We start from the raw sequence: 15,757 nt of genomic DNA, 5'->3' as shown, positions 1-15,757 counted from the left end.
AGTGTTACTTTCAGCTTGGAAAATAACCAAAAGTCACACGAAGCCATGTCGCGTGAGTAGGGAGCCTGATGATACATAGGAATGTTGTGTTTGGCGATGAAAGCCAGAATCAAATTTCGCAGGCACTTTCCTCATGTCCAAATTCTCGTTCAAAATTAAATATATCGATCCGAATGAATGGTTTCCGCTTGGGCATCGCATGGGCATGCAATATCGTTGCTGTTCAAGTTTTTCTGTCATTTTACAAATAAAATGAAATCTGACGACCGCTCACTACACGTCTTCATTCGTTGGCTGACAGTCAGGGACTGACACTTTCTGCGGGTGGGAGGGGATGAGTGTTCCCTCTACATCTACAGTGAAGAAAGTCTCCTGCGCTTCATTGGTTTACGCGGGAAAAAAGTAAGGTTCGATACTTTTTAAACACACCTCGTATGTAATAAATTTCTAGTGGGATCCCTACTGCAAATCTATACTATATAATATACCAATCTATACTACCCGTTAGTTAATAATAAAAATTCGAGCATGTGAACTAATTTAGCGCTAATGAGAACCGAAGTAATTAACGTAATACTTAACACGTTTTATTATATCTATAAATATCAATTGTGATTGCGATATAACCTATGCGATGTTTGCTTCACTGAAAACATTCGTAAATAAACTTATACAATCAATTATTCACAAATCAACCGTAACATTTTCAATATCTCAATTTTCTTATGGAACAAATCTTTGTCAAGTTATTAATCTAACAGTGTGTACATGAGATACTTACATCATAAGAGATATTATCCGCTTACTTTTGATGGATTGTAACCACAAATAATAGGATTATTTCTGTAAGAGGAAGTAAGGCACTTCCCAAGTTTCATTAAATTATGCTTAATTTTACGAAGTTATCGTGGAACAGACGGAAAGAGACACAAATGTCAATCGAGTCAAATCTTAATATTATATATTAAAGAAACAAAAAGAAATGTGTACATGCAATTCCATCGGAAAAGGATAATCTACACTTAATAAAGACAGAAAGACATTGGCGAAATCTTAGAGATTCTCCTTTCTCGATGGAAATTTAAGTACATTTTTCTCTTTGATTACATCATATATATACTGTAAAATACATCAACTATAAAAATTCTGAGAATGACAACATACCTATTTTATAATCCATATTATGAGTGTATTTCCCTCTACTTTTAACGGCTTCTTTATAAGCAATTTGTAATGGTCCTAGTTCCACAGCAATTTTATATTCAGAAATAATCCTATCTTTAATCACTTCTAAATGGAGCTCTCCCATACCTTAAAGAAAGAGAAAATGTATTAATTTATTTCTAAGTAACATTATAGTGAAACCTGCCCATTTGGCCACATCTCTACGTTGACGATGTAACTTGGTCACTCCGTCCTAGAGCTATCATACGTCCCGTTTTGACAGGGACAGTCCTGTTTTAGGGGCGTCCCAGCCGTCCCGTCAGTAGACGGGAAAAAGTAGCATTTATCCCGTTTTATGCAAGTGAAAGAAATAATCCAGTACCTTTACTCCTTGTAAAAAGTATTAGTAATTAATAATAACAAAGAAGTAAGAATTGAACTGAAATTCCCTACGTTAAACATGATCTATAGTTCGCAGTACTGCTCGAAGGCCAGCATAGGTTTCAGCAGTTGTTTTGAACAAACTCCAACATGTCTTTCCTTTTTTATAAGTATCAAATTAATTGACCGCACCCTGTAACAAAGAGAAAGAGAGAGAAGAGAGGGAGCTCTGATATCAGGGCGCTGATAAGAACACTGGTAGGCCTAGAAGTCCGGGATTGCTAATTCAGCACTAATAGCAATCCTAGCCACATTCTTTTACTTGTAACCATTTTATAGCCTATTTTCATATTCATTTTTACGTATCTAAAAATATAGTCATTATTTTATATTTTACAGCTTATAGATATATTACGTGGGTATATTATATTACAATATAAATGTATTACGTATTGTTGAGGTAAACAGGAACTAATTTAGACACACTGACCTGTTTCTCATTTCTCGTGATTTTTAAAATGCCGGAACCTGGCCCGTTTTCAACTGAAAATTTTATGGTAAACCTACTCCGTCCCCCAAGTAACAACTGAATTCTCGGGAAAATGTCATACCAATGATTGGTCTACTAGTCAATACGAATCGAGTTATATCCATCACGTCCCAGTCGACAATCGGTCCCTATTTCTCAAAATGATTTTCTTTATTTTTTCTCTGATAAAAACTGAACTTTAAAGATAATGTTACATTAATTATTGTTTTACTTGCCAACCCGAGTCGAATATACCCATTTCGTTCCAGTCGGCAACTAGTCCTCTACCCAAGATCCCGAATTTTTATTAATTTCTCGGGTATAAATTGAATTTTCTGGAAAATATTACACCAATTATTTTTCTACTTGTCAAGACGAATCGACTGACACTCATCACGTACCGTCGACAACTTGTCCCCATTGATGAAAATGCCGAATTCTTATGAATTTCCCGAGTGAAAATTGGATTTTCGGGAAAATTCCATACCAATTATTGATTTACATGTCAATACGAATCGATTAATACCCATCATGTTTTGTCGGCAACGGGTCCCCATTAACAAAAATCCCAAATTTTTATTAACTTTCCGTGTAAACATCGAACTTTCCTGAAAATGTAATACCAATTATTGAATTAATGGTCCAGACGAATCGAATTATACCCATCACGTCCCAGTCGGCAACTTGTACTCATTGTCAAAAATCCCGAATTTTTATTATTCGTGTAAAAATTCCATTTTTGGAAATAAGTATGCCAATTATTGATCTACTTGTTAATATGAATCGAATGACACACATTGTGATATAGTCGACAACTGCTCCAAATTGCTCAAAATCCCGAATTTTTTTATCAGTTTCTCGGCTAAAAATTGAATTTTCGGGAAAATGTCATACAAATTATTTATCTACTTGTTAATTTGAGTCCAATGATATGCAAGACGTTCAAGTCGGGAACTGGTCCTCAATGCTCAAAATCCCGAATTTTTTTATTTCCCTGGTAAAAATTGAATTTTGGGGAAAATTATGTACCAATCTGGGGAAAATTTTGTATTTAACTACTTGTCAAGACAAATTTATTTATATCTATCACGTTTCAGTCGGCAAATGGTCCCAATTGTCTAAAATACGAATTTTTATTATATTTTCCAGGTATAAACTGAATTTTTCGGAAAATGTCGTATCCATTATTGATCTACTTATCAATACAAATCAAATGATACCCTACACATCTCAGTCAGCAGTCAACTGGTCCTCATTGCCCAAAATCCCGAATTTTTATTAATTTCCCCGAGTACAAATTGAATTTTCGAGAAAGTTTCATACCAATTATTGATACCTTTGTTAATATGAATCGAATGACACCCCTCAGATCATAGTCGGCAACTGGATGCTATTGCTCAAAATCCTGAATTTTTAATAATTTCCTCGGTAAAAACTGAATTCTTCGGAAAAAGTAATACCGATTATTGATCTACTTATCAATACAAATCGAATGATACCCATCACGTCCCAATCGATACTTTGTCCCCATTATTTAATTAGTTTCCCGGATAAAAATTGAATTTTCGGGAAAATGTTATACCAATTACTGATCTACTGGTCAGTTCGAATCGAATAATAGATGAGCATTTCAGATGGAGTAGTCATATTGAAGCTACTTACATAAACTAAATTCGAGGCTATATGATCTAAGAATGCTAAAAGACACAGTAACTCTAAAAAACTTAATACAAATCTACTATAGATTCATATACCCTATCATAGAAAATGAAATCTTCAAGTTTCAAGTCCCACGGTTATGCCGGTTAGGCTAAAGGGGACGGTGATGATGAGAGATGAGTGAAATGGTGGAATGAAGAAAGTAGGAGGAAACGGGAGAACCCGAGAAAACTCATGAGCACGGTGTTTGTCCACCACAAAGTCCACACGGCGCGAGCTGGGATCGAACCAGAGACCCCAAGCACTGGAGGTGAACGCTCTACTACTGAGTCACCGCGCCCCCTACCCTATCATAGAGTATGGAATTGTATTTTGCGGTAAGCAACTGAAAGCAAATCTATATTAAACAAAAACAGGCGATCCGTACCATTGCAAACTTACATCACACAACAAGCTGCAAATCGTACATTAAAAAAAAAGTTAATGATATTAACAGTTCCATCTATTTACATACATTATGTGATCAAAAGTATCCGGGCACCTGGCTGAAAATTACAAGTTCGTGGCGCCCCCCATCGGTACTGCTGGAATTCAATATGGTGTTGGCCCACCCTTAGCCTTGATGACAGCTTCCACTCTCGCAGGCATACTTTCCATCAGGTGCTGAAAGGCTTCTTGGGGAATGGCAGCCCATTCTTCACGGAGTGCTGAACTGAGGAGAGGTATCGATGTAGGTCGGTGAGGCCTGGCACGAAGTCGGCGTTCCAAAACATCCCAAAGGTGTTCTATAGAATTCAAGTCAGGACTCTGTGCAGGCCAGTCCATTACAGGGATGTTATGGTTGTGTAATCACTCCGCCACATTCCGTGCAGTATGAACAGGTGCTCGATCGCGTTGAAAGATGCAATCGCCATCCCCGAATTGCTCTTCAACAGTGGGAAGCAAGAAGGTGCTTAAAACATCAACGTAGGACGGCGCTGTGAGAATGCCACGCAAAACAAGGGGTACAAGCCCCCTCCAAGGAAAACACGACCACACATTACCACCACCACCTCCAAATTTTAGTGTTGGCACTACATACGCTGACAGATGACGTTCACCGGGCATTCGCCATACCCACAAAATGCTATCGGATCGCCACATTGTGTACCGTGATTCGTCACTCCACACAACATTTTCCCACTGTTCAATCGTCCAATATTTACGTTTCTTACATCAAGCAAGGCGTTGTTTGGCATTTACCTGTGTGATGTGTGGCTTATGAGCAGCCGCTCGACCATGAAATCCAAGTTTTCTCACCTCACGCCTAACTGTCATAGTACTTGGAGTGGATCCTGATGCAGTTTGGAATTCCTGTGTGATGGTCTGGATAGATACATGCCTATTACACTTTACGACCCTCTTCAACTGTCGGCGGTCTCTGTCAATCAACAGACAAGGTCGGCCTGTAAGCTTTTGTGCTGTACGTGTCCCTTCACGCGTTCACTTCACTATCACATCAGACACAGTGGACCTAGGGATGTTTAGGAGTGTGGAAATCTCGAGTGGGCCCAAACATATGGCAAATACAATATTCAATGCTTCGCCCAATCACATAAAAAATGAAGAAAAATTTAAACAAAACGTGTAAAACTTAATGGAGAAAGAATTTTAGAGTATAAAAGAATATCTAGAGATATATGTGTAAAAATGTAAAATATTTTACACATATATTTCTAGATATTCTTTTATACTATAAAATTATTTTATACTACAGAGTGATTTAAAACTCACGGATTTCATTTGGGTCTAGAATTTCAAACTGAAGTCCGCTTTTCATGCGGTTTGTGGCAAATGATCAAGGATGGGAGATTTATGGGACTCTTCGTACTAGTTTAAATTCACCTGGGGTAATATCGATCACACCTCAAGAAAAACAGCAAATTTTCGCCAGTGTACCTTATAATTGGAATGAAATTTTGGATTTTTTAAGCGAAATTGCAGAATACACATTAAGTGTTACTCAGAATACAAATTAATTGTTAGTAGTAACACCCATAAATCACATGTGGATAGCTATAGCCGGTTTCTTGCCACAAACGACGGAGAGATTTCTTGGGCGACCTAAGGAGTCGATAACTGACATCTTCCACAGCAGCCGCCTGCTGGGTCCGATGCGTCCCTGTCTCAGAAGCGATTCTGTTTTTTCCATTTTATTTACTAGCGACCACATTATGCAGGGGTGCCCACAAGGGGGGGCTATGACGCAAACTGCGTCATTGAAATATTTGGGGGGGGGTTAAAATCTATATAAATATGTTTGATGAGGGGGGGGGTAAAATTAATCGAAAAGAAGATTTTTTCATGGAAGAACACCTACGGATAGACAATTGGGGGGGTGCGTCATAGACATAAGGGGGGGTGGGCACCACTGCATTATGTCCCTGTCTGGGGCAGAACGTGAAGCAAATTTGTTTCTGAATGCCCTTTGCATAGCAAAAACAAATTCTGTTCTCCAAAACTTTTAACGACAAACTCGTGTTGTTCCAAAGAATACTGTATTCTCACTGTGCAGTACAGCACAGAACTCTGTGGTAGACAAACACCGTGTGCGTGAGTTTCCTCGAGGTTTCTCCCGTTTCCTCCCACTTTCTTCATTCCACCATTTCATTCATTTCTCATCAACACAGTGTCCTTAAGCCAAGCCGGCACAATTGCGGGACGTAAAAAATATTTCATATTTCAAAGTGTAAGCTTCTTTGGGCATCTAACATACATAAATACGGACTTGACCAATACTCTTTGACCTTTGCCCACTTGTTTAAAACTGATTGTCATTTAATAAAAACCAATATTATTATTATTATTATTAAAACAATAGAACTCGTAGGTAATCAACATACATATCTCAATACAGAGTCTTGGTACAACAATCGGTCAAAACTTTCATTGTTGAATCATTGCTATGGAACAACCATTTACTCATTTTTATAAAAGATAGCCTATCGCTGACAGTAATGTAAAATACGAGAAGACAGCATAATATTTTAAAACATAATTCAAAGAATAAGAAATGTACTCACACTGTACGTGGCAATTTAAAAAAAGCGACCAAATTTTTGTCATATCAACAGATAACTGCTCGACGCCTCTTTTCCTCTGTTTACTTTTTGTATCCACAGCTGAATGACGTCCACGCAACAGCCAAGAGTTCACATATTTTGAGGGATTGAACTGTCAGTGGAGAAGCAACAATTGTTATAAATACCAAAGATGATACTGTTTCCGTGAGAAGCAAAGATCTGGTCGGTGTTACAACTAAATTCATTTGAAGAAAACCTCTTTCACACTCGCTGGATGAAATGGCAACTTTAAAGCAAATTTAAGAGGGAACTAGCCATGGGGTAATGTCCTCTCTTCAAGATATTATCGGAAACGTCGAATCATTTCTCTCTCACTCAAACGAAATCTGAGTCAAACAGCCTATTACGGACTGAAGTTATCAAGTGCACATAGAAAGCAGTGACTAAAATTGGGGACTCATCTTTCCTGTCTCTCTTGTGCAATTGAATGCCTTGGAAGTTCAACCATTTTGCGGCTTCAAGAGACTGTTTGTTGTATGACCCATTTCCTCAAAGCTTGAGCTTTCTGTGAGCTTTGTATAAGTTAATATCTCTATCTTGAAGTTCCATGCTTAGTTCAGATAGTTCTTGCAAAGCATCACACATCAGCCCTATTTTCACTAGTACATGTACCGATAACTCCAGTTTATGGATAGCACAATGCCATAGAATAACAAAGGGGAATTTATCTTTGAATAATTTCTGAACACTTCCGCGAGCCCCTAGCATTACTGCCGCGCAGTCACTAGTAACTGACACTAAGTAGTCAGAAAGGCATTCTTCTGAGAAGCCAACAGAATGAAGGTGTTGAAGAATTGCATTGAATATACCTATCGCAGTGACATTTTCCAGTTCCATCAGCCCGAAAAATAGATTAACTGGTGCCACAAGATCTATATCTGGAATATGTCCTAACATACATAATTAAAGTCGATGCCTGGCTTAAAGTGGTTGATTCGTCAATAATTAATGAAATCTTGCTTTTTGCATTTACAATCTTATTTACCATTGAATTTCTCATTTCCGTTGCGATGTGGTTTATGATATTAGTGCAAGCGTTGTTAGAATGCAGAATACACACCATGTCAACAACATTAAGTTCTTTTAAGTTGATTTCATCCTCGAAGTTAAAGGATTGGTTCTTTTTCGCTACTTTGTATGCAGTACGAAATACTTTGGCGGTGATGTCTTGTTCGCGGGATAGTGATTTCGCACACGTAGTTTCAAAAGATTCATTTTCTGATTGCACAAGTAATTTAACTGCAGCTTTATGAGACGCAGTCTATGATCAATATTTTTCTTCCTCAATGACGTCAACTGTTTCGCGTTTCACGAAAGTAATTGATATTACAATTTGCTCATTCCCTAGACACTTTCATCCCTATAAGCTTTTCAACATCAAGACCTCCCGCTGTTTTGCACACTTTATACCCAAGTTTTCTGTTTAGCACATAAAGCCAGTCATTTTTCTGACAGAATTCGTTCTTCTGTTCTATAGTCCAATAGCCAGGCCAGTCATTAGTCTCCTGATGACCAAGAGACGAAGACTGAGGACAAGAAGCATCTATTCTCTCCACGTTCCTATCATTGCTTATTGCAATACATTGATCTTTACTGTCATCTAATTTTTGCTTTTTAGCAACAGGGGTGAAGTAATTACTTATCTTATTCACTATGGATACACTACATGATTAAATTTGTATTCTAAAAATAGGGTAATAAAAATTGTCTTTCCTACATAGACACACTATATAATTATACGTTTAAGCTTCTATTAAAATGTTTATATTTCGGTAATATTTACAACTTTCTTTTCTCCACACACCACACGACCAATCACACGACAAATTGAACTAAAGATTAATTGTTGGAAATCCATCGTTCGACGTTTTAATGATTCGAAACCGAAGTCACTTGCAAAATGTTCACATTCACACGATCACTTGAGCCGCAGTGGTCCGAACTTCAAATTTTTTCCACCTAATTCAGAACAAACTCGAGAGCGTGACGCAATAAGTTGCTTCTCTCAGTGCAAAAAAATTACTAAGATTTTAGACGCAAAGCTTAGTTTACGAAATCTCTTTCCTCAAAGTGTTCGCAGGTAATAAAAGTAGAACGTGCATCGATATCTATTTTAATAAGTTTCTGCCAAAGTTTAATTACTTTTTTCGTTAGAATACAACAATACGATACTTCGCTAACATCTGTGTCGTCCTTCGGTAGGGTGCACTTCCCGTGAGAAGCTCAATCTTAAATTGTAAAATTGGTAGGAGGAAATGGTAGTTGGGACTGCACCCTGCGGTCAAAACAAAAAAACTCGTAGCTGTCTTGTATAGATACCTGAATTGAAATTTTCAAGTATGTCTGCATCTTGAATGCACATTTCCAATAGAGAAATCTGACCTATTGGTATGTGGTATGTTCCTTTGTCTTCGTGTACCCACGTCGAGTATACGTATATATATATATATATATATATATATATATATATATGTGTGTGTGTGTGTGTGTGAGAGAGAGAGAGAGAGAGAGAGAGAGAGAGAGAGAGACTGACTTTCGCTCACCAACCACTTTTGCCTTATTGCTTTATTTATCTCACGAATCCGTTTTTGTTTAATAAATTAAGAAAAGTGTTACCGAACTTTTCTTAATTTATTAAACAAAAACGGATTCGTCTTTGTTTCTAGTCAAACCTTTGGCACTATTTTATATATATATATATATATATATATATATATATATATATATATAATAGTGCCAAAGGTTTGACAAGATTCTTAGGAAACATCCACAATATACATGCGTGTACCACGAAAACTTTTATTTTCTTTGAGGCGCATATCGTCTTCATAGATCTGAAAGCAATGAAGAATAAAAGGGATGGATTTGGAACAAGAGAGGATCCAATAGCATTCATTTGTTCCAACGGCGATGAACTCACGTGTTCTTTAATCCAGAATCTAGGTCGTTAATTAAGAATTTAATCTAGTGGACGCAAATATTACAACTGTAAATTAATCTTGGTTATTCTGCAACCACTTTTGAATATAGGAAAACTTACTTTAGGATGTATCCTACTTTTTCTGTCTAGGATTAAGTAAATGTTCAGGGTTACCACTTATTTCATAAGCACGAATTCCCTGACTTTTTTTCAGTTTTCCAATTCACGATTTACAAGTTTCCAGGCCTATATATTATGTAAAAACGCAACTACATTTTTCCGACCACGGGTTCCTCATCTACTATCCATGTATAAGGTCTTCTGTGCAAGTTGTATGGCTTTTGGTAGTAATAGTAGCAGAGATTGTCCTTTTATTACCGGCCGTGATGTATCATCAAAGCACATATATTCTGCAGTTGAAACACATGAAAATTCTCAGTATCACCAAAATGCAGTATCAGCTGCTATGCAGGTTTGTAAAGGAGGTGATATTGACACCTCATTAACGTAAATCAAGTGAAAGAAAGGGAACATGAAGTAGAAACCCGTAAATTAGTTCTAAAGAGATTGATAGATATTATTGTGTTTATTGGTAGGCAAGGTTAGCATACAGGGGTAATTATTAATGAAGGAGCTTATTCTCTTGATTCTGACCATTGAAATTTCCTACAGTTAGTATTATTAATGTTAGAATGATACCTCCCAACATGGAGTTATCATGTTGAAAATTTTCGAACGCCCTGTATAATAATGTAGAATAATATATAATATAGGATATGTAAGGATGTAATGTTGTCATTTAATTTTCTTGTAATATTAGAAGGTAGGATTGAGTTAGGACGTGCATTAAAATAGGTTTAGGATTTTATTTCGTATTTAATGTCAATGTTTTGTTTATTTCTATCTTAATTTCCTATATTTCTTTAATAATATTCTGCTTATTTCTTTTATTTTTATCTGTAGAACGCTTTTCCTATCTCCAATCATTCTGAAAACTCTGTCAAAATTTTCTTTAAGAATTTTATTCAAAAATTATTCTTCATAAAATTCTTTAGATTTTCAGCCATTTTGATAGAAAATCGTCAAGATTCACTCGGTTTTGGTGCATCATCTTCAATCTTGTCTTGTGTGACGTCAGTAGCACAGATTTACAGAATTATTTATAATTGGTCGCTTTCCTTTGAACTCTCCGATAATTAGCTCATCTTCAATCTTCAGACTGTTACGTCACATTGTTGTTGTACTGTAATGGCGTCAGCCTAAGAAAGCAATCCTCAGTTACTGCCCGTCAGATATTATCGGCATAAAGTGATAAAGGAAGCCGCTCCAGAACGGATTTTTACTACTAAAAGATCTAAAAAGGTTCGATTGCAAAATTTGCGATAAATTTTGTGTTATTTATTGAACGGAACGGAGCGAGTAGCGAGGGGAATTAGTGAAGCGAAGCAGCCCAATGTTGTAAGTTGTCTGTATGCACTATGGACGAAATCTGATTTCTATATTATTGGATCCTGATTTTTTGGAAGAACCGTGATAGTTAATAGCCTTTAACTGGTTCAGGTTGGACTGTATATTATAAAGGATGTGAGTGATAGTTGTTTCTTCTGGAACTATGAAATCCATCACAAAAATAAATAAGAATGGTTAACAGGAACGGGTACTTGTAAGGACAACATTGGATTCTGCTTGCATACAAACTCATCCGAACTGTAAGTAAGATTTACTTTATTTCTAAAGTGGTTTCAAGCGAAGTAACTTGGTAGCCTGGATTTATGAATATTTTCTTTTTAACCTCGAAATTCACCAAGTTATACCGTTGGAATATGGTGTTTAGTGAAACATAATAATATAACTATGTCTTCGTAAATTCCTTTCCCGTAGGATCTATACAATTACTGAGACAATATGTGACGGCTTAGGCTTATCTATAAAGGGGGGAAATAAAAGGTAGAGCAAATACTGACGGAATATACATGCGAGTGTAAAATTTTCATTTAGAGTGACCATCAAAATTCCTGTTATTCAAAGAAAGCAAAAATCTTGTGAAAGGCTATATGCAGTATTCTTTATTATTGTTGTGATTTTTTTTTTTTTTATTTGGCTATGCATCATTTGGCTGTACATTAGAACCAAGCTAAACAAATAGGATAGGAATGACGTTCTCCGGTATAGAACATATATTCAATATATTTTATTCTCTTTTAAAAGTTTTTTTTAACCTTAACGTATCCGTAAAGTATGAGAAAAAAACCGAAGCTGTACTTTGATAAAAGAAGCACGATGGGTCGTTTTGTCATAAGTTTCCGATAGGGGCAATTGGTTTCCTACACCGTGCGAACATTCATATAAATTTTCTTTTAGTAACAAAATCCCATTAATAGAAATGTGGCCTGGACTGCCAACCAAAGCGTTTTTACGTTATAAAACAAATTTGTTGGTGTGAGTGTGTAGTGTGAATGTGTCTTAGGTTAGTGTAGGTTAAGGATTTAGTGATTTCATGTGTATTTTTGTAATAAAATGTGTAGGCAAGAAATGAATAAATATAGGAAAAGGGTGCCTAGTAATTGTAGCTGCTGTGAACAGCTAAAACATAAGATTTTTTTTTTTAAATGAAAGATATGAATGCCAGTAAGAGGCACTTTCCTTGTTATAGACGAAAATAAGTGACTATTAATAAAGTAATAAATATTGGGAATATGTGAAATAAAATTGAAAGTTATGAGAGTATGTGTGCATGTAATATTTTAAAAATGGTTGGTCACGAATTGTGACACGCACGGTAAAATGATTCTTTAAAGTGTAATGCGATGTATTGTTGTGCCCCTAAACTAAATGTAAACAGTTTGTATAAAGCTTCGGTGAAACAAGTAAAGCTTCAGGTTGACAATTATGTTTTATTCCATATAACAGAGATACAGTAGAGTAGAAATTTTTATAGTAAAACATGATTTAGTCGAGATCAATAGTGCGTCTTCCTATCAATCCGATAAATGAATCATCGAAGGGAAAATGATATGAGTGAAACATTACGGGGAACCCATCAGTGAATGTCACGTATCCTGAGATTTTTTTTATTTACTTTCCAAATTTCGAGTTTATTTATATTTTTTTTCCGTTGCGCAAACTTCATTTAGATAATACACTTGTAGGGCAGGTCTTCTGAGTTCGATCCTTTCTCCCATGACTATGGAGCGAGTGAGTGCTGGTTAAACTGGTGATATACTCAACCACACCTTGGTCCCGAGAAAGCGAACATCTGAGAACAACAGTAGACACGAATACACATAAACAAACAAAATAAAATTCATAAATATTTTTTCACTAACAAATTTGGCTACGCCAGCCAGGATGATATTCGGTGATGGAACTTGTAATGTTTCGATTATATCATTCTCAAGGAAGGATGGTCACAAAAAAAAAAAAAAAAAAAAAAAAAAGCGAGTTGAAGAAAGTGGTAAATCTTTATAGATGAGCAGGAATAGTTGCATATTGTCTGAGTAATTGGTAGATCCGGGGAATTTTATGAAAGTTTGTAAAAAAAAGGAAGAGAAAATATGTCGTGTAAAAGTTAAGTGAGACCAATCAGTCTGTGGACAAGTATAGTTGTTGTGACGAACTAATAGAAGGAGTAAGCGTCTTTTGTGACGATTGTCAATTGTGGATTCATTCCCAATGCCAGGGATTATCGGAAACGGAAGTCACCGAACTGCAACAAAGTGTGGAACCGTGGTATTGCAAATATTGTACTGTAAAACGTGCGGCACAGGTAGACTTGCCGGCGTCCAATGGAGAAAATGACACGGAGAGGGGTTCACTGGTAGTTCTTCCGCAGGTGACCGAGGTAGAGAATGATACTGTAGTGCAGGAATCGGTAGAGTCACAGTCCACGTCTAACTTAGCTGAACTTTTACAGCAATTTGCACAAACATTAAGTCAAAATTTTGATCAAAAGTTTGCCAATGTTAATACACAATTAGAACAGGTGAATAATAATATGAATGCTCATGTTAGTAATCAGTTAGAACAAGTCAATGCTAATATGAACACTCAGTTAGAACAAGTTAATGCTAATGTAAATACTAGATTCGAAATGTAAACTTTGCGTTAGGACAGATAAATGACAGATTTTCTAAAGTAACTGATAGCATTCAAGATCTCAATAATCGGTTTGAACAGTTTAAGTTAGAGACAAATACCACTATCACAGAGAAGTTCGAACGTGTAAGTAAAGACGTGGAGGAGGTACGTCAAGACGTCCAGGACCTTCAGTCCACTTTCACCAATTATCGCGAAACATTGGATGAGCGCGTAACGGGTGTGGGAAAGGAGTTGCGTCTGTCGGAATGCACCGTGAATCGTAGATGTGACTCTCTAGCTAAGGAAATTTCACGTCTCGAATCACAACAAAAAGACGACTATCGGCAACTTGAGATCAAAGTACAGACACTTACGAACCGCGTCATGAATAGAGTACCTTAGGGAAATAGGAAACGTTTGTATACTGGATCCGTTGATTCAGACGGCTCGGATTCTGATGCTTTAGTGGAGGTTCCAGTATCATCGGTTGGGGAAACTGGAACCATCACTACAGTGACGGTGTCAGGGTGCCTGTCAACGGCCAGGGATGCAATTTGTGGAAATGTCACCCAACTTTCCAGTCACATGCCAAATGAGGTGGTGAGACGGATGAATGAAAGAATTGATGGAAAGAGAAATGAAGGGGTAATTAGGCGTGTTCCTTTGACAAGTGTGACCTGTCTGCCTCATCAGTGTTGCCAACTCAGGCATGTTCCACTAATGTCAGCTCAGGTTATTCCGAGTGGGGTGCGTACGAGCGTTGGAGTTCTGGAGGAGGGGCACAATCATGCGGGGACTACCATCTCCGAGAAATCTTCATTAGGTCAAAATTTAAATAACCTTGTAACTTTTGGACAAAATTCACCGACGGAAAGGGGCCCCGTATTAGAGTGTGGCACTCCTCAGAACACCAATGGACGTGCGGACACAGCAAACGGCAACAAACACATCAGTATCCGATTGTCAGAAATTCGGAACTTACCCATGTTTACAGGGGAATTCGGACAAGCTAGTTTATTCCTCGAAAACTTGGAACAGACTTTCCAATTGTTAGAGGCTTCCGACCGAGAAAAATTATTATTATTGCCACGTTGTTTGACAGAGGGGGCTAGAGCTTGGTATAAAACGGTCGAAGAACAGATACGAACCTACGATGATTTTGTTCGATTATTCAGGGACAGTTTTCTCTCTTTACGGATGGAGCGCCTACAGAAGAACTTCGTACAAAACATGCGATATGACCGGTCGAAATACCCTCGTTTGAGAGACTTCGCCTGGAAGGTGATAGCGGAATATTATGCGGTCGTGCATCATCCGGATGAAGGGGAACTAATCGAAATCCTGCTTGACTGTTTGCCTCCGAATGAGTCTAAGATATTAAGAGCTGTGGAACCCAAGTCCACACAACAGTTAATTTTAAAATTAACCGAATTAGAGGGTTACCCAGAACACACTGGAGCCGTGACTGAGAGAAAATGGAGGAAACCTTTCGTACGACAAGTAATGGTCCAAAAGAAGTTTGGAAAAGGAGGGAAACAAACCAAGGAGTCGTCCTCACAAACCGAAGAGACTAACGAAAAAACTCTGATGAGTAATTCACGAGATTCCTCCAGTACGGAAGGGTGGAAATCCCGATATCCTTACAGGAATCGATGGAGGAATGGAAATTCCTACAACCGAAACATGAGAGGTCGTGGCCCGGGAAGACCGCGGTATGACCCATACCGAGAGGGACCAGGAGTAGCCTATGGCTATGGAAATAGTGGAGAATACGGGAATTATCCAAGTGGATCCCAGGTTTTCCCAAATGGAAATGGAACTTCTGGTGGGATGCGTGCGAGTCCGCCATATGCATCGGGTGTACCACCACCTGGAGGGGGTAGTGTACCCCATACAACACCTTCC

The 15,757-nt window shown here is 37.5% G+C and overlaps 1 protein-coding gene across 2 annotated transcripts in view; it reads right to left on the bottom strand.

The window, feature by feature from the left end:
* The window catches only part of mRRF2 (mitochondrial ribosome recycling factor 2), a 95,849-nt gene that overhangs the window by 23,513 nt on the left and 56,579 nt on the right, over nt 1–15,757 (bottom strand). For both annotated transcript variants that reach the window (XM_081730541.1, XM_081730542.1), the window contains exon 10: nt 1,165–1,311. In XM_081730541.1, coding sequence (XP_081586667.1) covers nt 1,165–1,311 — 147 coding nt within the window. The remainder of the gene's footprint in view (nt 1–1,164; nt 1,312–15,757) is intronic.

The sequence above is a fragment of the Thermobia domestica genome, chromosome 11, assembly GCF_964235325.1.
Source record: "Thermobia domestica chromosome 11, izTheDome1.hap1.1, whole genome shotgun sequence".
Classification (NCBI taxonomy): domain Eukaryota; kingdom Metazoa; phylum Arthropoda; class Insecta; order Zygentoma; family Lepismatidae; genus Thermobia; species Thermobia domestica.
Note: the sequence above shows the minus strand (reverse complement) of the source record. Positions and strands in the feature narration are given on the sequence as shown.